At 44.0% G+C, this 17,102-nt stretch overlaps 1 protein-coding gene across 1 annotated transcript in view; it reads right to left on the minus strand.

Annotated features, from left to right (window-relative positions):
- The window catches only part of PREP (prolyl endopeptidase), a 307,703-nt gene that overhangs the window by 78,056 nt on the left and 212,545 nt on the right, over positions 1–17,102 (minus strand). Inside the window, exon 11 of the mRNA XM_030199170.1 lies at positions 1,223–1,359. Coding sequence (XP_030055030.1) covers positions 1,223–1,359 — 137 coding nt within the window. The remainder of the gene's footprint in view (positions 1–1,222; positions 1,360–17,102) is intronic.

Below are 17,102 nucleotides of genomic sequence, written 5' to 3' on the forward strand. Positions count from 1 at the left end.
GAAAAAATCTCGACCGAGGCCAAACTAGGCCTACCCCGACAACGAAAGAAAACTTACGGGGCAAAAGCTGAGAAATTACGGGAAGGGCAGAAAACCCGAAAGGGTCTTCCGGAACACTTCCGGAGCGCTTCCCGAACTTTTTGTAACGAAAAAGAAGAAAAAACACGTCGAAAAGGACGCGCGAGGTCGACTCTCTGGGGCACGAACGGCGTAACACGACCGTACCGAGCGCGGACGAAAGAAGACTGGCCGGCTCGAGCCGGTTTCGGGCGGGAAGACGGCTGCGCATGCGCAGTGCGCATGGGCGCGCGAGGACTAGCAAAGGCCTTTGCTAGTAAACTTTCCGATGGAGGGGGCTGCCGAGGACGTCAACCCATCAGTGAGAACAAGCAGCCTGCTTGTCCTCGGAGAACCCTCAATACCATTTGGGCAGCTTGAGTGAACAAATCTGATCTATAAAGATGGAAGCCAAGAGGAACAGAGAACAACAGTGTGCAGCTAACACCTAGTCTGTGGACAAGAATGAGGAAGCCTGTCTGATATCACTTAGGCTTCTTTTACAAAGCCACTTTTCCCCAAACCTTAGTAAAAGGGCCCCTTAGGGATACACCTCCCTCCACAAAAATACAAGCAAAATTATGCACCCTAATACACATCATATAAACCATAAGTCTCTGTCAACCAAAGTAAAGAGGAATGACAATACGGATGATCTCATTGACCAGCAGTTTGTGATTTACCACAAAAGCTGGACTGGAACATTTCTGAATAATTAACAGAGGTAACAGTAGGAGAGTTATTTGCAGAGCATTTATAACTGCCGTTGGATATAATGCAGTCAGACTAAAATATAGCCTTTTCCTTTCTTTCCAGTGCACAGGACATACCTCGCTGGCTGCTTCATAGGTACTGTGCCTTTAGCTTCGGACACATTTTGAACACATTATGTCAATGACAGCAAACCCTTCCCTTTCTACTTTTCTATCCCTCCCCATAACAAAGAAATGAAAAACTTTTTAAAGATAATCTTCATGATAAGATTTGAAAGGTTGACATTTTTAAGACGCATACGACTAAGTCTTGAACAGAAAACTCTACTTTTTTTTTCAAAATTCCTGCATGCCACATTTGCTTCCACTGGTACATGGAAGTCTGTACACATCAACGGATGGTATAAACACAGCTGTACACAAAGAAATGCCAAGAGACCGTGGCTGCTTACCTATAGCTCGGTGTGATGGATATGTTGAAACCGCCATAGCCGTACAAGAAAGCAGGGTGGGAACCATCCAGCTTGATTCCTTTTTTATGAATGATAAACATGGGTATCTTTGTGCCATCTTTACTGGGATAAAAGACCTATGAACAACACAGGAAGAGATAATCAGGCTCTAGTAACTGATCCAACTTTAAACAAAATTTTATAACTGGCTAGTTCTGCACAGTTATCCTGAATTCCTTGGAGTTCCATTTTAATCAGTCTATCATCCTACCAATACATTTTTCCCAGGTCTCGTGTCCATAAAAGTGCAATGCACATACTGTTGATATGGACCAAAGCCCTCAGAAAATCCACTCGTTTTGCTTCTTTTGACCCCAACTGGATGGGAGTTGATGTCAACCAAACTACTCTAATGCAGTGGGTAGGCAGACTGCATTTCCTTCACTTATGCTCCGGCAGGTTTGACTCTTGAGGGTCAGGTCACAGCTATGGTGGAAGAACAAAGAAAGAGCAGAAGTGTCCCCCTCATGACAGTACACAACACAGAAACAAAACCAGAGGCAGGAGCAGAACAATGTTGGTCCAAAACAGGTGCTTTATTGAAAGATGACAATTAAAATGACTTGATGCAATCCTGCATTTCAGTGCCATAAGTATTGCCATACTGGGACAGACCGAAGCTCAATCAAGCCCAGCATCCTGTTTCCAACAGTGGCCAATCCAGGTCACAAGTAATTGGTAAGATCCCCAAAAAGTACAAAACATTTTATACTGCTTATCCCAGAAATAGTGGATTTTCCCCAAGTCCATTTTAATAATGGTCTATGGACTTTTCCTTTAGGAAGCCATCTAAACCCTTTTTTAAACCCTGCTAAGCTAGCTGCTTTTACCACATTCTCTGGAAACGAATTTCAGAGTTTAATTACATGTCGAGTGAAGAAACATTTTCTCTGATTCATTTTAAATTTACTACTTTGTAGCTTCATTGCGTGCCCCCTAGTCCTAGTATTTTTGGAAAAAATAAACAAGTTTAAACCAAGTTACTTACCTGTAAGCATGTGTTTTCTGTTAGCTTAGCGGAGTTTAAAAAAGGTTAGGACGGCTTCCTAAAGGAAAAGTCCACAGACCATTATTAAATGGACTTGGAGTGGAGGAGTGGCCTAGTGGATAGCGTGGTGGACTTTGGTCCTGGGGAACTGGGTTCGATTCCCACTGCAGGCACAGGCAGCTCCTTGTGACTCTGGGCAAGTCACTTAACCCTCCAATACCCCAGGTACAAATAAGTACCTGTATATAATATGTAAGCCGCATTGAACCTGCTATGAGTGGAAAAGCGCAGGGTACAAATGTAACAAACAAACTTTGGGAAAATCCACTATTTCTGTGATAAGCAGTATAAAATGTTTTTTACTTTTCTGGGATCTTGCCAGGTATTTGTGACCTGGATTGGCCACTGTTGGAAACAGGATGCTGGGCTTGATGGACCTTTGGTCTCTCCCAGTATGGCAACACTTATGTACTTAGGATTCTGAATGGAATCTTGCTACTCTTTAGGGTTCTAAATGGAATGCTGCTATACACTTTGAAATTCTGCATGGAATCTTGCTATTCTTTAGAATTCTAGAATCTTGTTATTGTTTGGGTTTCTGCCAGGTATTTGTGACCTGGATTGTCCCCTGTTGGAAACAGGATGCTGGGCTTGATGGACCTTTGGTCTCTCCCAGTATGGCAACACTTATGTACTTAGGATTCTGAATGGAATCTTGCTACTCTTTAGGGTTCTAAATGGAATGTTGCTATACACTTTGAAATTCTGCATGGAATCTTGTCATTCTTTAGAATTCTAGAATATTGCTACTCTTTGGGGTTCTACATGGAATGTTGCTAATGTTTGGGTTTCTGCCAGGTATTTGTGACCTGGATTGTCCCCTGTTGGAAACAGGATGCTGGGCTTGATGGACCTTTGGTCTCTCCCAGTATGGCAACACTTATGTACTTAGGATTCTGAATGGAATCTTGCTACTCTTTAGGGTTCTAAATGGAATGTTGCTATACACTTTGAAATTCTACATGGAATCTTGCTATTCTTTAGAATTCTAGAATCTTGCTATTGTTTGGGTTTCTGCCAGGTATTTGTGACCTGGATTGTCCCCTGTTGGCAACAGGATGCTGGGCTTGATGGACCTTTGGTCTTTTCCAGTATGGCAATACTTATGTACTTATATACATCCTGATACAATTCCAAAGTTACCCACCTCCACAAAGAGTTGTATTCTGCTGTTAGCTAACAACTAGACTAAGGTGCTCCAGTGCGACAGCAGCATGCAGGCAGCTCAAAATCTTTTAGTATTTCTAAAACGGAGAAACTTCCCGTTGGGCTCTGTTGATGACGTCTCCCGTGCTATGAAGAATTTTATCCCGCTGTCTATGGAGAAACCTGTTATAAAGTAAGTAACTTGATTTTCTTGCCGAGGTAATCCACTGGTGTTTTTGCTTTATGCTTAAGGTCACTGTCCTGCTGAAAAATGAAAATTTCTGCCCCAATTCCAGGTCTGTGGATAAGAACGGGTCCCCCTCCCCCCAAGTATCTGCCTGTACCTTGCACCATTTATCTTTCTCCCAATCTTCACAAGCCTCTGCTTCCTTTTCTATGGGAACTAGTTCAAGTTTGTCAGATTAAGCACGCTCTTTCCAAAGAAGGAAAAAGTGAAGAAAATACCACATCAAAGTGTCTTTTGCTGCTGCTGCTGCAGCTACAAACCTTATTCTTTAAAATCAAGCTGTTAGCAGAGAAATAATCATAATACCTTCCCTTGAATTATTAAAAAAAAAAAAAAAAAGGATCAATTCAGTCTCCAGGCTAATAAGACGTCTTCAAAGAGATTCCAGTAGCAAATTCAATCTTGTGTCATATTTACTGCTATCCCTTACTTTCTTTCTTTCATTATGACCGATAGCGGGAAGTGCTTTTCATTTTAGAAGATTACAGAAAATTGCACAGGGTGAGCCCTGTAGAGAAGAATGCCCTTGTGATCGTGTTTCATTCCTAATTTTAGAACGGCTGTGACAGCTTTTACTCTCTCTCTTTTTATCTGAGCTGATAGACACATTCTTAGGCAGGCTATATTAAGCACCGATACAGAATTTTCAAGGCACAGCTAGTTATCTGAGGATTTTCATCTACAACGCACGTGTGCTGGAAAAGTACAAGGTAGAGCCATTCCACTATCCTTCAGCCTACATGCAGCTAAGGAGAAGGGCAGCTTTCTAGTTCAGAAAGTCATCTACCACCATATCCCCAGGGCAAGGCACTGGCAAAATAGGCATGTGTTTAGGACCTTGTGTTTCCAGATGGGTGGGTTTCCCACCCAATTGGGCTGGTTTTTAAGCCAGGATGCTGGAAATTTTCGAAGGCTGTGGGGCTGTGGGAAATTGGGCTTCTTTTTTGTTGCAGCTGTGCGGGGTTTGGGCTCTTTTCCGGGGCTTCTATTGGTCCAATTTGGTCCAATAGAAGCTTTTCCGGGGCGGGGTTGACATCAGGGGCGGGGTTAATGAAATCAGAGATGACGTCAGGGACGGGGCTACGACATTAGAGGTGACATCAGGGGGCGGGGTCGGTGACGTTGGACGTGGGGTCGGTGACGTTAGAGGCGGGGTTTGACTTTGGGTGGGTTTTGGGCTGGTTTAGGGCCGATTTTGGGTGGGGAAAATTTTTCCCATCTGGGCAACCCATATATCTTGAATCACTCGAGGAAGTTACATGGACATACTTTTAAAACAATAAAAGGAAATATTTTTTCACTCAACAAATAGTTAAGCTCTGAAACTCTTTGCTGGAAGATGTGTTAACAGCAGTTAGCGTATCTGGGTTTAAAAACGGTTTGGACAGATTCCTGGAGGAAAAAAGTCCATAGTCTGCTATTGAGACAGACATGGGAAGCAACTGCTTGCCCTGGGCTTTGTAGTATGGAGTGTTGCCATGATTTGGGTTTCTGCCAGGTACTTGTGACCTGGCTTGGCCAAAGTTTGGAAAACAGGATACTGGGCTAGATGGACCATTGGTCTGACCCAGTATGGCTACTCATGTTCTTATGCATGAGTATTGTGTAATTCACATATTAAAAGAAAATGAGAGATTCTGTCTGAGACTCATCTAAGAACTGGAAAATGGAGAGATGCTATAGAGGATCCAGTGTGAAAGGGCCCACGCGAAAGGAGGATAAAGTTATGAGTCAAGAATCACACCATTTTTTCTCTTTTGTACACTATTGTAGAGAGGTATGGTAGCCGTGTTAGTCCACTCTTAAAGGTTATCAATAGAAATCAAACAAAATAAAACATGGAAAAGAAAATAAGATACCACCTTTTTTTATTGGACATAACTTAATACATTTCTTGATTAGCTTTCGAAGGTTGCCCTTCTTCCTCAGATCAGAAATGTTTCTCTTATATATACTATCTGCTAACACATTTGCTTATTTCCGATCTGACGAAGAAGGGCAACCTTCGAAAGCTAATCAAGAAATGTATTAAGTTATGTCCAATAAAAAAGGTATCATCTTATTTTCTTTTCCATGTTTTATTTTGTTTGATTTCTATTGGTACACTATTGTGAAATACCTGTTTAACCTCACCCACCATTAAGTTAGTTCCCTAAAAACAAAAGTTAAGATTAAACTTCCCTGCATGCACTGCAGTAAAACCAGAACTGGCTTTGCTTGTCCCACCTCCCATGGAACAGTACTGTCACTGCTATAGAGGCTCACATGTAGGTGGGAGGTATAGTGTTCTCCCTCCCCCCCCCCCCCCCCCAAACACACACAATTTACTGAACCTTACTCTATGTTATCTGAACAATCTTATACAACTGAAGATAGAACTTGCAGGAAGAGGCAAGTTGGTGGCTATAAGGATTACAATTTGCAGTAATTTTTTACTTTTGCATGGTAACATGTACTGCAATAGTTCTAAACATATTTAACTCAACTCTATTTTCCTTTTGTTAAAAAAAAAAATCAAAATTTGCTTCCATATACATAATACACTCCGAGACATCGTATCCATCTGTATATGTAACTTCACTATTAAAAGTTGTGTATAACATCCCCCTTACCCTACACCCCAAGGTGCAAATTTTCCTTTTAATCAGTAACCACTGGTAGAGAAGTAGCAACAGCTGCAAGAACTAAACTCGTGAACGCTCCTATCCACCATATCCAGGTTGGGCAAAGTCTGGGGCCTGTGCTACCCACGTACTGTACCTTAAAAAAAAAAATGCACTGGCAGAAGGGAGACCAACTGTTTGAAACGTTCTCATGCTACTCTTCAACATACACGTCAATTTATCAAAACTCATCATCTCCCCCACTTCATCCATTCGTACACAGTTGGGCCCTCTTCCAAGCTCTTGCCACCACCGTCCTTGCTGCTAACAACCTTTATGAAAAGAGTCAGCCAAGGTAGCGTATGACAGGTGTAGCTTGATAGCATAAAACTAGTAGAATGGCTCGATGTCAGTGAAATACACAATTAGAGCAGTGATGTAAAGTTGGGGAAACAGGCAAATTAAATCATAGTGACAGCAATAATGTGATATGTACACATTAAAACAGCACAACAGAACATTTATACAACAGAAATAAGGGATCCTTTTACTAAGTGGTGGTAAGCCCAATGCGGGCTTACCACTCGCTATACAGGAAGTACCGCCGGGCTACCGCAGCAGCGGGCTACCTCTATCGCGTCGTCATTTCCGGCGCTGCAAAAATTTTTTTTTCTAGCTGCAAAGTGTACCTGGCGGTAATTGGGCATTGCCATGCGTTGCCCAGTTACCGCCGGGTTAAGGCGGGGCTCACCCCCCCCTGAAATGGCCACGCAGCAAGTGCTTTACTTGCCACACGGCCATTTCCTATCAGAAAGCGAGACTTCCCTTTTACCAGCTGCAGTAAAAGTGGGCCTCGGCGCACGTGTAAAACACGCACCGACGCCAGCGCCGGCCTCCCTTTGCTACAGCTTGGTAAAAGGGGCCCTAAGATATGTCAGCAGAATACCAAGGCTGTGAAGGCAATGTACTGCCTTTGAAAAAAGAACTTCTCTGAAAGGTCCCACAAATTTACACCTGTTCTGCTCCAAATCTGATAATATATGTGCATATTTTGCAAGGCCATCCAACTTCTTGCCCCCTCTGAGAACCTTTTCCTGTTTTACACATACACAGAGCTTAAAAAAATTACCACTGTAAAGCAAAAAGCACTGTCTATTAAAACTACTAATTCAATGTACATAAATGGTAGATGACGTTTAATGTGAGCAAGTGTAAAGTGATGCATGTGGGAAAGAGGAACCCGAATTATAGCTACGCCATGCAAGGTTCCACGTTAGGCATCACAGACCAAGAAAGGGATCTAGGTGTCGTCGTTGATGATACATTGAAATCTTCTGCTCAGTGTGCTGCTGCAGCTAAGAAAGCAAATAGAATGTTAGGTATTATTAGGAAAGGAATGGAAAACAAAAATGAAGACGTTATAATGCCCTTGTATCGCTCCATGGTGCGACCGCACCTCAAATATTGTGTTCAATTCTGGCCGCCGCATCTCAAAAAAGATATAGTGGAATTAGAAAAGGTGCAGAGAAGGGCGACGAAAATGATACAGGGGATGGAACGACTTCCCTATGAGGAAAGGCTAATGAGGCTAGGGCTCTTCAGCTTGGAGAAAAGGCGGCTGAGGGAAGATATGATAGAGGTCTATAAAATAATGAGTGGAGTTGAACGGGTAGATGTGAAGCGTCTGTTTACGCTTTCCAAAATACTAGGACTAGGGGGCATGCGATGAAGCTACAATGTAGTAAGTTTAAAACGAATCGGAGAAACTTTTTCTTCACTCAACAATCTATGAACTAAACTACTGAAGACCCATCTCTTTAACAAGGCATACCACAAAGATCAACAAATGTGAAATCCTCCACACATATCTAGAATTGCCTTATAATATCTGCTTGTTATAATACTATCATGCTTTATCACTTTCATGTTACCCAAGATCCTTCTCTAATACTAAATGTCTATTTCCTTAAGTATTTCCACGATTCATAATGTATTGTAAGCCACATTTAGCCTGCAAAGAGGTGGGAAAATGTGGGATACAAATGCAATAAAAAAAAAAAAAAAAATTAAACTCTGGAATTTGTTGCCAGATAATGTGGTAAAGGCTGTTAGCTTAGTGGAGTTTAAAAAAAAGTTTGGACTGCTTCCTAAAGAAGAAGTCCATAGACCATTATTAAATGGACTAGCGAAAAATTCACTATTTCTGGGATAAGCAGTATAAAATGTTTTGTACTTTTTAGGGATCTTGGCAGGTATTTATGACCTGGATTGGCCACTGTTGGAAACAGGATGCTGGGCTTGATGGATTTTGGTCTTTCCCAGTATGGCAATACTTATGTAAATCAATCTCAGGATAAGAAAAGAAAGTTATATAACCTAGCTGTATTTGAAGTCTGCTTTATGCACAGGAAAGGTGATCAGGAATGCCGAAATATGCTTTGCTGATCAACACCTGAAAGCCGTTCTGTGATTTATGTGAAACGAAGGATTGGTCTCAATCTAGCTCTGATGGGCAGGCATCCAAAGAAACCCATCACAGTCTACATTAATTGGAGCCCTTTAAGGCATCTTTAGAAGGAAAGGCAGGAATGATATAACAGGTTCTTAGATGTAAAGAGGAATAGCTCCTGTTGATCATGATCAGGGAGACACTGGTAGTTTCATGTAGGGAAGCTTTGGTTGTCACCATCTACGCTGTATCCAGGGGCACAGTTCAGAAGACCAAAATAATGCATCATGTATCCCTGAGTGGATGTATTCTTGAGTTTCACCCTGTCCCCCCCTCCGTCCACAAGACCGACACTGGAAGGCTTTTCATGTTTTACTGCATATATTTTGATATTGTCATATTTTGCTCGTAACTGACATGAAGGCAGCTCTGCCTTCAAAAGTTTGTAAAAAAAAAAAAAAAAAAAATATTTTTTGTTACATTTGTACCCCGCGCTTTCCCACTCATGGCAGGCTCAATGCGGCTTACATATTATATACAGGTACTTATTTGTACCTGGGGCAATGGAGGGTTAAGTGACTTGCCCAGAGTCACAAGGAGCTGCCTGTGCCTGAAGTGGGAATTGAACTCAGTTCCTTAGTTCCCCAGGACCAAAGTCCACCACCCTAACCACTAGGCCACTCCTCCACTGTTGCTACTATTTGAGATTCTACATGGAATGTTGCTATTCCACTAGCAACATTCCATGTAGAAGTCGGCCCTTGCAGATCACCAATGTGGCCGCGCAGGCTTCTGCTTCTGTGAGTCTGACGTCCTGCACGTATGTGCAGGACGTCAGACTCACAGAAACAGAAGCCTGCGCAGCCTTCTACATGGAATGTTGCTAGTGGAATAGCAACATTCCATGTAGAATCTCCAATAGTAGCAACATTCCATGTAGAATCTCCAATAGTATCTATTTTATTTTTGTTACATTTGTACCCTGCGCTTTCCCACTCGTGGCAGGCTCAATGCGGCTTACATGGGGCAATGGAGGGTTAAGTGACTTGACCAGAGTCACAAGGAGCTGCCTGTGCCTGAAGTGGGAATCGAACTCAGTTCCTCAGTTCCCCAGGACTAGAGGCCACCACCCTAACCACTAGGCCACTCCTCCATATATATAGTTAGTCCAATATGTTTTCTTTTCTTTTTATCTATCACATATCCCCACATCTCAATCAGATCACAATTCCAAAAAAAAAGGAGACCATTTGCAGAAGACACTTCTACTCTCTTGCGCTTGGAGATTGATGGAAAATAAAGACAGCAGCTTAGTAAAAATGAGGTTTAAAATATTCTGTATAATATACAACAGCACCTTTTTTTTTGGATCTGCTAATCCCACACCATCCATGTTGGCTAAAAATCATTAAACTTACAAATAATAATGGTTTTCTTCTTCTACCTGTAACATTTTGCCCATAGATTACTTAAAGGGTTAAGATGGTGCACGATCGACGTCTAGCGAGTGGTTGTGGACTCCACGTTGCTTTAAAAGGAAAAGCTGGCTGCCACAGTTGGTTGTGTGCAAGACACAAACAGGCCATGATCAGAAGTCTGGGCAGTTATCCATCACAGCTTGTAATTTGACAAGCTGTCTTCTCTACCTCAGACCCCTGCAACAGCTCCAGTACGCCCTGATAACCACCACAGTGACTTTATTCCGTTTCTTTTACCACTGCTAAACCAGGCTTTTCCTTTATTTTATTTTTTGCAGACCTGTTTTTGTGCCTTCTCAATGGTCTCTCTCCAACTAAGGGACATGAACTTTTAGCTCGTCAGCTCTTTGACTGGCTATCAGGTCGTGCATCAGCTCTCGGCTATGAGAAAGTGTGAAAACAAAAGATTCCCCCACTCTGAGGAGCTGTGAAACCCTGCTAGAACATCATCTTCCTAGCTTTGCAATTGTATTTTATAAAATAATGCATTGAATTTTTTTTTTTTACCTCAAGGCTTCCAGCTAATTCAGGGTTCATACTTTGCCTGGTATAAGCTGTTTTAATTTGCAGCTTTAGAGAACTGAAGATGTGTGTAACTGTTAGCATAATAACTGTTCTCACCTATATGTCACTGACTGAATAAAGTGAAGCTGCTGCTCTGTACAAGCAAGAAAAATATTACCGTATTTTTTGGACTATAAGACGCACTTTTTCCCCCCAAATTTGGGAGGAAAATGGGGGGTGCGTCTTATAGTCCGAAGGTAGATTTGGCTGGCTGGCTGGCAGGCCGCCCGCCCTCCGAATTCGGGATCGCCGTCAGGGTTCCCCCCCCCCCCCCCCCCCCGGCCCTGTCACCACTTCTCCTCCCCTTACTCACGCGATCTTCCCTGGTGGTCTAGTGACGTCGGGGCAGGAAAGAGCCCCCTCTTTCCTGCCCAGCGCGCTGCTCTCCATCCTCCTGTATGCAGCCTGATGGTCTCGGCGAGATTCAAACTGGCCGCCGAGACTTCAATTCTCGGCGGCCATTTTGAATCTCGCCGAGACCGTCAGGCAGCAATGCATACAGGAGGATGGAGAGCAGCGCGCTGGGCAGGAAACAGGGGGCTCTTTCCTGCCCCGACGTCACTAGACCACCAGGGAAGATCGCGTGAGTAAGGGGAGAGGTGGTGACAGGGCCGGGGGTGGGGGGGAGGAGGAGGTAACCCTGACGGCGATCCCGAACTTGGAGGGAGGGATTCGGACAAGACGCACCGGAGCACCTAGGTTTTAGAGGAGGGAGAAAGGAAACATTTTTTTTTCCTATTTCCCTCCTCTAAAACCTAGGTGCGTCTTATGGTCCGGTGCGTCTTATAGTCCGAAAAATACGGTAATCTAAAAACAAACAAAAAAAAAGCACTTGATTTTAACACCTTGCAATGCACTCTGCCCTTCTCTACATATTATAAACTGTGTACACTGCGTTTTGAACTGTTTTCAACCTGGGCCCTGAAGCTGAATTTTGCCTGGGAATTATGAATATAACCTTCACAATGTCCCAGGTACCAGATCTAGGCAGAGCTCAGTAATACTTACTCAATTATGCTGTGTGCTACATTTATTTTTATGACTTATTTACTGCCTTTTTGAAGGCAGTGTACAGTAAGAATAGATCAAACATGAGCAATACACAATTACAGCAGTAAAAATATTCAAACAACAATAGAAAGTATGGCACAATAATAATATAAGTCTGCCCAGCACTATCCCCACCTCCCGCCACCGGCTCTGCCACCCAATGTCAGCTAAGCTTCGAAGGAATGGATCCTAAGGAGCTTAGCCGAGATTGGGTGGCAGAGCTGGTGGCGGGAGGCGGGGATAGTGCTGGGCAGACTTATACGGTCTGTGCCAGAGCCGGTGGTGGGAGGCGGGTCTAGTGGTTGGAAGGCGGGGATAGTGCTGGGCAGACTTATAAGGTCTGTGCCCTGAAGAGGACAGGTACAAATCAAAGTAGGGTATACACAAAAAGTAGCACATATGAGTTTATCTTGTTGGGCAGACTGGATGGACCGTGCAGGTCTTTTTCTGCCGTCATTTACTATGTTACTATAATCATATTTTCAAAGCACTTAGCCTTCCAAAGTTCCATAGGTTTCTATGGAACTTTGGAAGGCTAAGTGCTTTGAAAATATGCCGTATACTACTTACAATGTCAACACAATATGTACTAGAACATTTTAATTGATAGTGAAGGGTAAAGAAAAGATGTAGCATACAGATAAGCTGGTTAAGCTCAATGCAGACCCCCAGTCTATCAAGTATGACTTTCTCCTGATTTGGAAGAATAGCCTAATGGTTAGTGCAGTGGCCTGAGAACCAGGGGAACCAAGTTTCATTTCCACTGCAGCTCCTTGTGACTCTGGGCAAATTATTCAACCCTCCATTGCCCCAGGTACAAAATAAGACCCTGTGCAAACTGCTTTGATTGTAACCACAGAAAGGCAGTATATCAAATCCCATCCCCTTTCCCTTTCCAAGAGATCACTCTATGTGTGACTGTTACATTTCATTAATAATCACTGTTTAGTTCTTTCGAATCTAAAACAAGCTCAGACAGAATTTACCCACCATCGAGCTTTCTATTTTCAGGCACCTTTTTGCTGGAATTCCCTTCCACTCCTTATCCTCTTGGAATCATCTTTTAAAAAGTTTTTAAAAGCCTTAAAAACCTGGCTGTTTAATTTAATTTAGTAAATTAAAGGGGTGTTGGTGTGTTATTTTTTATTTTTTTATTTGTTGCATTTGTACCTCGCGCTTTCCCACTCATGGCAGGCTCAATGCGGCTTACATGGGGCAATGGAGGGTTAAGTGACTTGCCCAGAGTCACACGGAGCTGCCTGTGCCTGAAGTGGGAATCAAACTCAGTTCCTCAGTTCCCTAGGACCAAAGTCCACCACCCTAACCACTAGGCCACTCCTCCACTGTTGCTACTATTTGAGATTCTACATGGAATGTTGCTATTCCACTAGCAACATTCCATGTAGAAGTCGGCCCTTGCAGATCACCAATGTGGCCGCGCAGGCTTCTGCTTCTGTGAGTCTGACGTCCTGCACCTACGTGCAGGACGTCAGACTCACAGAAACAGAAGCCTGCGCAGCCTTCTACATGGAATGTTGCTAGTGGAATAGCAACATTCCATGTAGAATCTCCAATAGTAGCAACATTCCATGTAGAATCTCCAATAGTATCTATTTTATTTTTGTTACATTTGTACCCTGCGCTTTCCCACTCATGGCAGGCTCAATGCGGCTTACATGGGGCAATGGAGGGTTAAGTGACTTGCCCAGAGTCACAAGGAGCTGCCTGTGCCTGCAGTGGGAATCGAACCCAGTTCCCCAGGACCAAAGTCCACCACCCTAACCACTAGGCCACTCCTCCATCTCCACTAAATGTTTCCCTTTTCCCCCCGCAAATTCCCAGCTTTCCCTATCCACCTGGATTGCCCTTTTACCCTTTTGTTTTTACTGGGTTATTGTCCTACTGTTGAATGCTAGAACCTGTCCTATCCACACATTGTAGTTCTTTTCAATTTTCTTATTTTAGATTGAAAACCACCCCGATCTGCGAGTCAGTTTGGGCGATATTATTTTCAAAAACTTTACTATAATAAATAATAATAATAAAAGTAGAGCCCAACTAAACTCTGGATCTTTGGTTTCTGCCGAAACCGAATCTGTGACCAAAATTGGCTGTAAACAGTCTGGTGAGGCTGTCACGAGAAGTCTTAGCAGCCATTTTGAGACTGGAACCAACATAACGTGTTTCCCCGAAAATAAGACACTGTCTTATATTAAATTTTGCTCCCCAAGACCTGCTAGGTCTTATTTTCAGGGGAGGCCTTATTTTTCGGGGAAACATCAGGGTCACCCCCCCACCCGAGATCGCCGGCTCCCCCCCTCGATCGGCGGCTCCCCCTGCCCTCAGTCGCTCCCAGAACTAACCTCTTAAACGCTTCCTTTTATCATTCATCTTCGCACTCGCCTCAAGCAGCAGGGCAGGCCATTCCTTCCTTCCGTGTCCCGCCCTCGCCTGACGTAACGTAACGTCAGGCGAGGGCGGGACACGGAAGGAAGGAGTGGCCAGCCCTGCTGCTTGCGGCGAGTGCGGAGGTGAAAGGAAGCGGTTAAGAGGTTAGTTCTGGGAGCGACTGAGGGCGGGGGGAGCCGCCAATCAAGGGGGGGAGCCGGCGATCTCGGGTGGGGGGGTGACCCTGATGTTTCCCCGAAAAATAAGGCCTCCCCTGCTAGGTCTTATTTTCGGGGGAGGCCTTAAATTTTCAAATTGCAGCAAGACCTCTACTAGGTCTTACTTTCGGAGGATGTCCTATTTTCGGGGAAACACGGTAAGCAGGCGTGAGTCCTCTGCTTATGCTGGTTCCAATCAGAAAATGGCTGCCAGGACCTCCTGCAGCTGTCTCATAAGGCTGCTGAGGGAAGGCAGTCATTTGGATTGGAACAGCATACAGAGCAGGAATCAGTGGGGTCTGTTTATGCCCCCCCCCCCAGGGCCACTCTCCAAAGGAGCACTGGCAAAAGGCAGGAACAAGTGGGGTTTGTTCATGCCCCCAAAGAGACCACCAGGGCTTCACCAAGGTAGGCCCAGGGAGAGCCTATGGGTGGTCTAGCGGGAAGGAGGGGCAGGAGAGAGAGATCGCAGGGGGGAGGGGGTGGAAAGAGGTTTGGTTTCTGCCAAAAACGCAAATGCATTTTCGGCTGAAACCCGAACACGGATTTCGGGTCTGTTTCGGTGCGAAATTCAAAACTGAAATTTGGTCAGCCTCTAGGCAGAAGATGATAGTAAAGTTGCTTAACTGTTGTAACCAGGTACCTCTCGGTGCAGCCAAAGGATAGAACAATCTCCTCCAGCCACAGGCTCCTGGTACAGTCAAGAAATAAATGTCCACCCGCAACTTCAATCTTAAAGACTTTATTCCATGCAGGTTTCTAGTAGACCTGATACACAGTTCCAACAGCATTCACCTTCACTCGTAAGCACATATAAGCCACCTGAAAGTGTGTGGCAAATAGTCCCCTTTAAGCAGTAGGCTATCAGCACATATCAGGATTCAATACAGGCTCACAGTCAGCTCCAGTCTGGGCTCTTTATCCAGTGCACAATAAACAGTAGTTCAATTCCAAATAGAAACAGTTCCTTCAGTTCATCATCACAGTTAAATCACAAAGCAGCAGTTTCTACCTTCTACTCTCTTTACCTTCAGGAGAGTTCAATACTTTAGGGACTTCTCATACCCAAGGGATTTCACCCTGCATCAGCTTCACTGGTAAATTCAATACTTTAGGGACCTCCCTTACCCAAGGATTTTCAGCCTGCAAATACTTTTGGGACTTCCTCACACCCAAGGGATTTCAGCCTGCTTCAGTACTTTAGGGACCTCTCTTGCCCAAGGGTTTCTCAGCTGCAACTGCTTCTCTCCCTCTGCTTCTCTCTCCTGGGACTCCTTCACCACCTGCTTAATCAATCCCTGGCTTCTGCTCTCACAACCAATCACTCTCCTTCCATTAGCTTCTCCCACACCCATACCAGCTGAGTTAAGCATTAGACTAATGATGAGCTCTTGCACACAGGGTTTCCTAACTTTCTTTCCCCCCTCGTGGCAGCCCATCTACACATCTTGCCAGCTTACACCCATGTCTTCCCCTATTGCAGCTAGGAGTCCAGTCCGGGTTCCTCATCTCACCCCCTGGCTCTCCTTGCCTGCAATGCCTTCTGGGACTTGTATTTCCGACTGAAACTGCCTTAACCCAACTATCCTGGATGTGACTTTATCACACTGTAACGGCAGTTCTTAGTACACAGTAGTTATATTAGCCACACAAGCAGGTGATGTTATCTGATAGTGCCAAGTCTATCAAAAAAACTAACAATATTATGGAGAATGTGTGTGGGATCTTCTGTATAGCCGTTTTCTCAGAAGTCCCCTCAGTTTATTGCTAAGCTCAGGGAATCAACTCCTCAGAGAGGTGGGGGTGGATGTGTGTGTCTGAATTACCCTGCTCTGGTGAACCACCATGAAAAGTAAGCAACCTCGTTTTCTCAGCTCACAAGCAGGATGAAATCGGCCACAGAAGTGGGACATCCAATAATTTTAAGGCTGCCTGATTTCTATTTCAATTTTGGACTCCTAGGGCAACCCAGAAGCAGCTGATACTAGGGGGAACTGACTTTCCGAGGCCTTGTACAACTTGCTGGTGTAAATGTATTCTTAAGGTACACTGTCTACACAGTAGTGAGAAGTAAAGCTACAGATAGACATCCTTGTTGCAGCTGCACATATTTTTTCAACTGAAAGACAGACGAGCAACAGACATTATCATTCCAACCTGATATTTGATTTCATCAGTAAGCTGCAGCTCTGCAACATTGCACTAGAGTGATGCATTCCACTTGACAAAATTCCCTTTGCTACTGCAATTCCTAATGTATTTGAATCAAACAATATGAAATGCTGAATGGCCTGATGATGTGCGACTGTTCTTTCCATATAGTAAGCCAATGTTTTTATTTTATTTGTTACATTTGTACCCCGCGCTTTCCCACTCATGGCAGGGCTCAATGCGGCTTACATGGGGCAATGGAGGGTTACAGTCCGGTATGTGCAGGGATTTAAGGAAAGAAAGTAGAAAGAATAATAAGGTTGGTTAATGTGAAAAGCCGATACCACTGCAGGATCTAATTTAGTATTAAGGGCGAATAAACTAGAGAGAGAGGGAAAAGCAAGCAGGACCTAGTTTAGTATTAAGGGGGGAATAAAGAGAGAGAGAGAGAGAGAGAAGCAAGCATCATTAACTAGTT

The sequence above is a fragment of the Microcaecilia unicolor genome, chromosome 3, assembly GCF_901765095.1.
Source record: "Microcaecilia unicolor chromosome 3, aMicUni1.1, whole genome shotgun sequence".
NCBI classification, from domain to species: domain Eukaryota; kingdom Metazoa; phylum Chordata; class Amphibia; order Gymnophiona; family Siphonopidae; genus Microcaecilia; species Microcaecilia unicolor.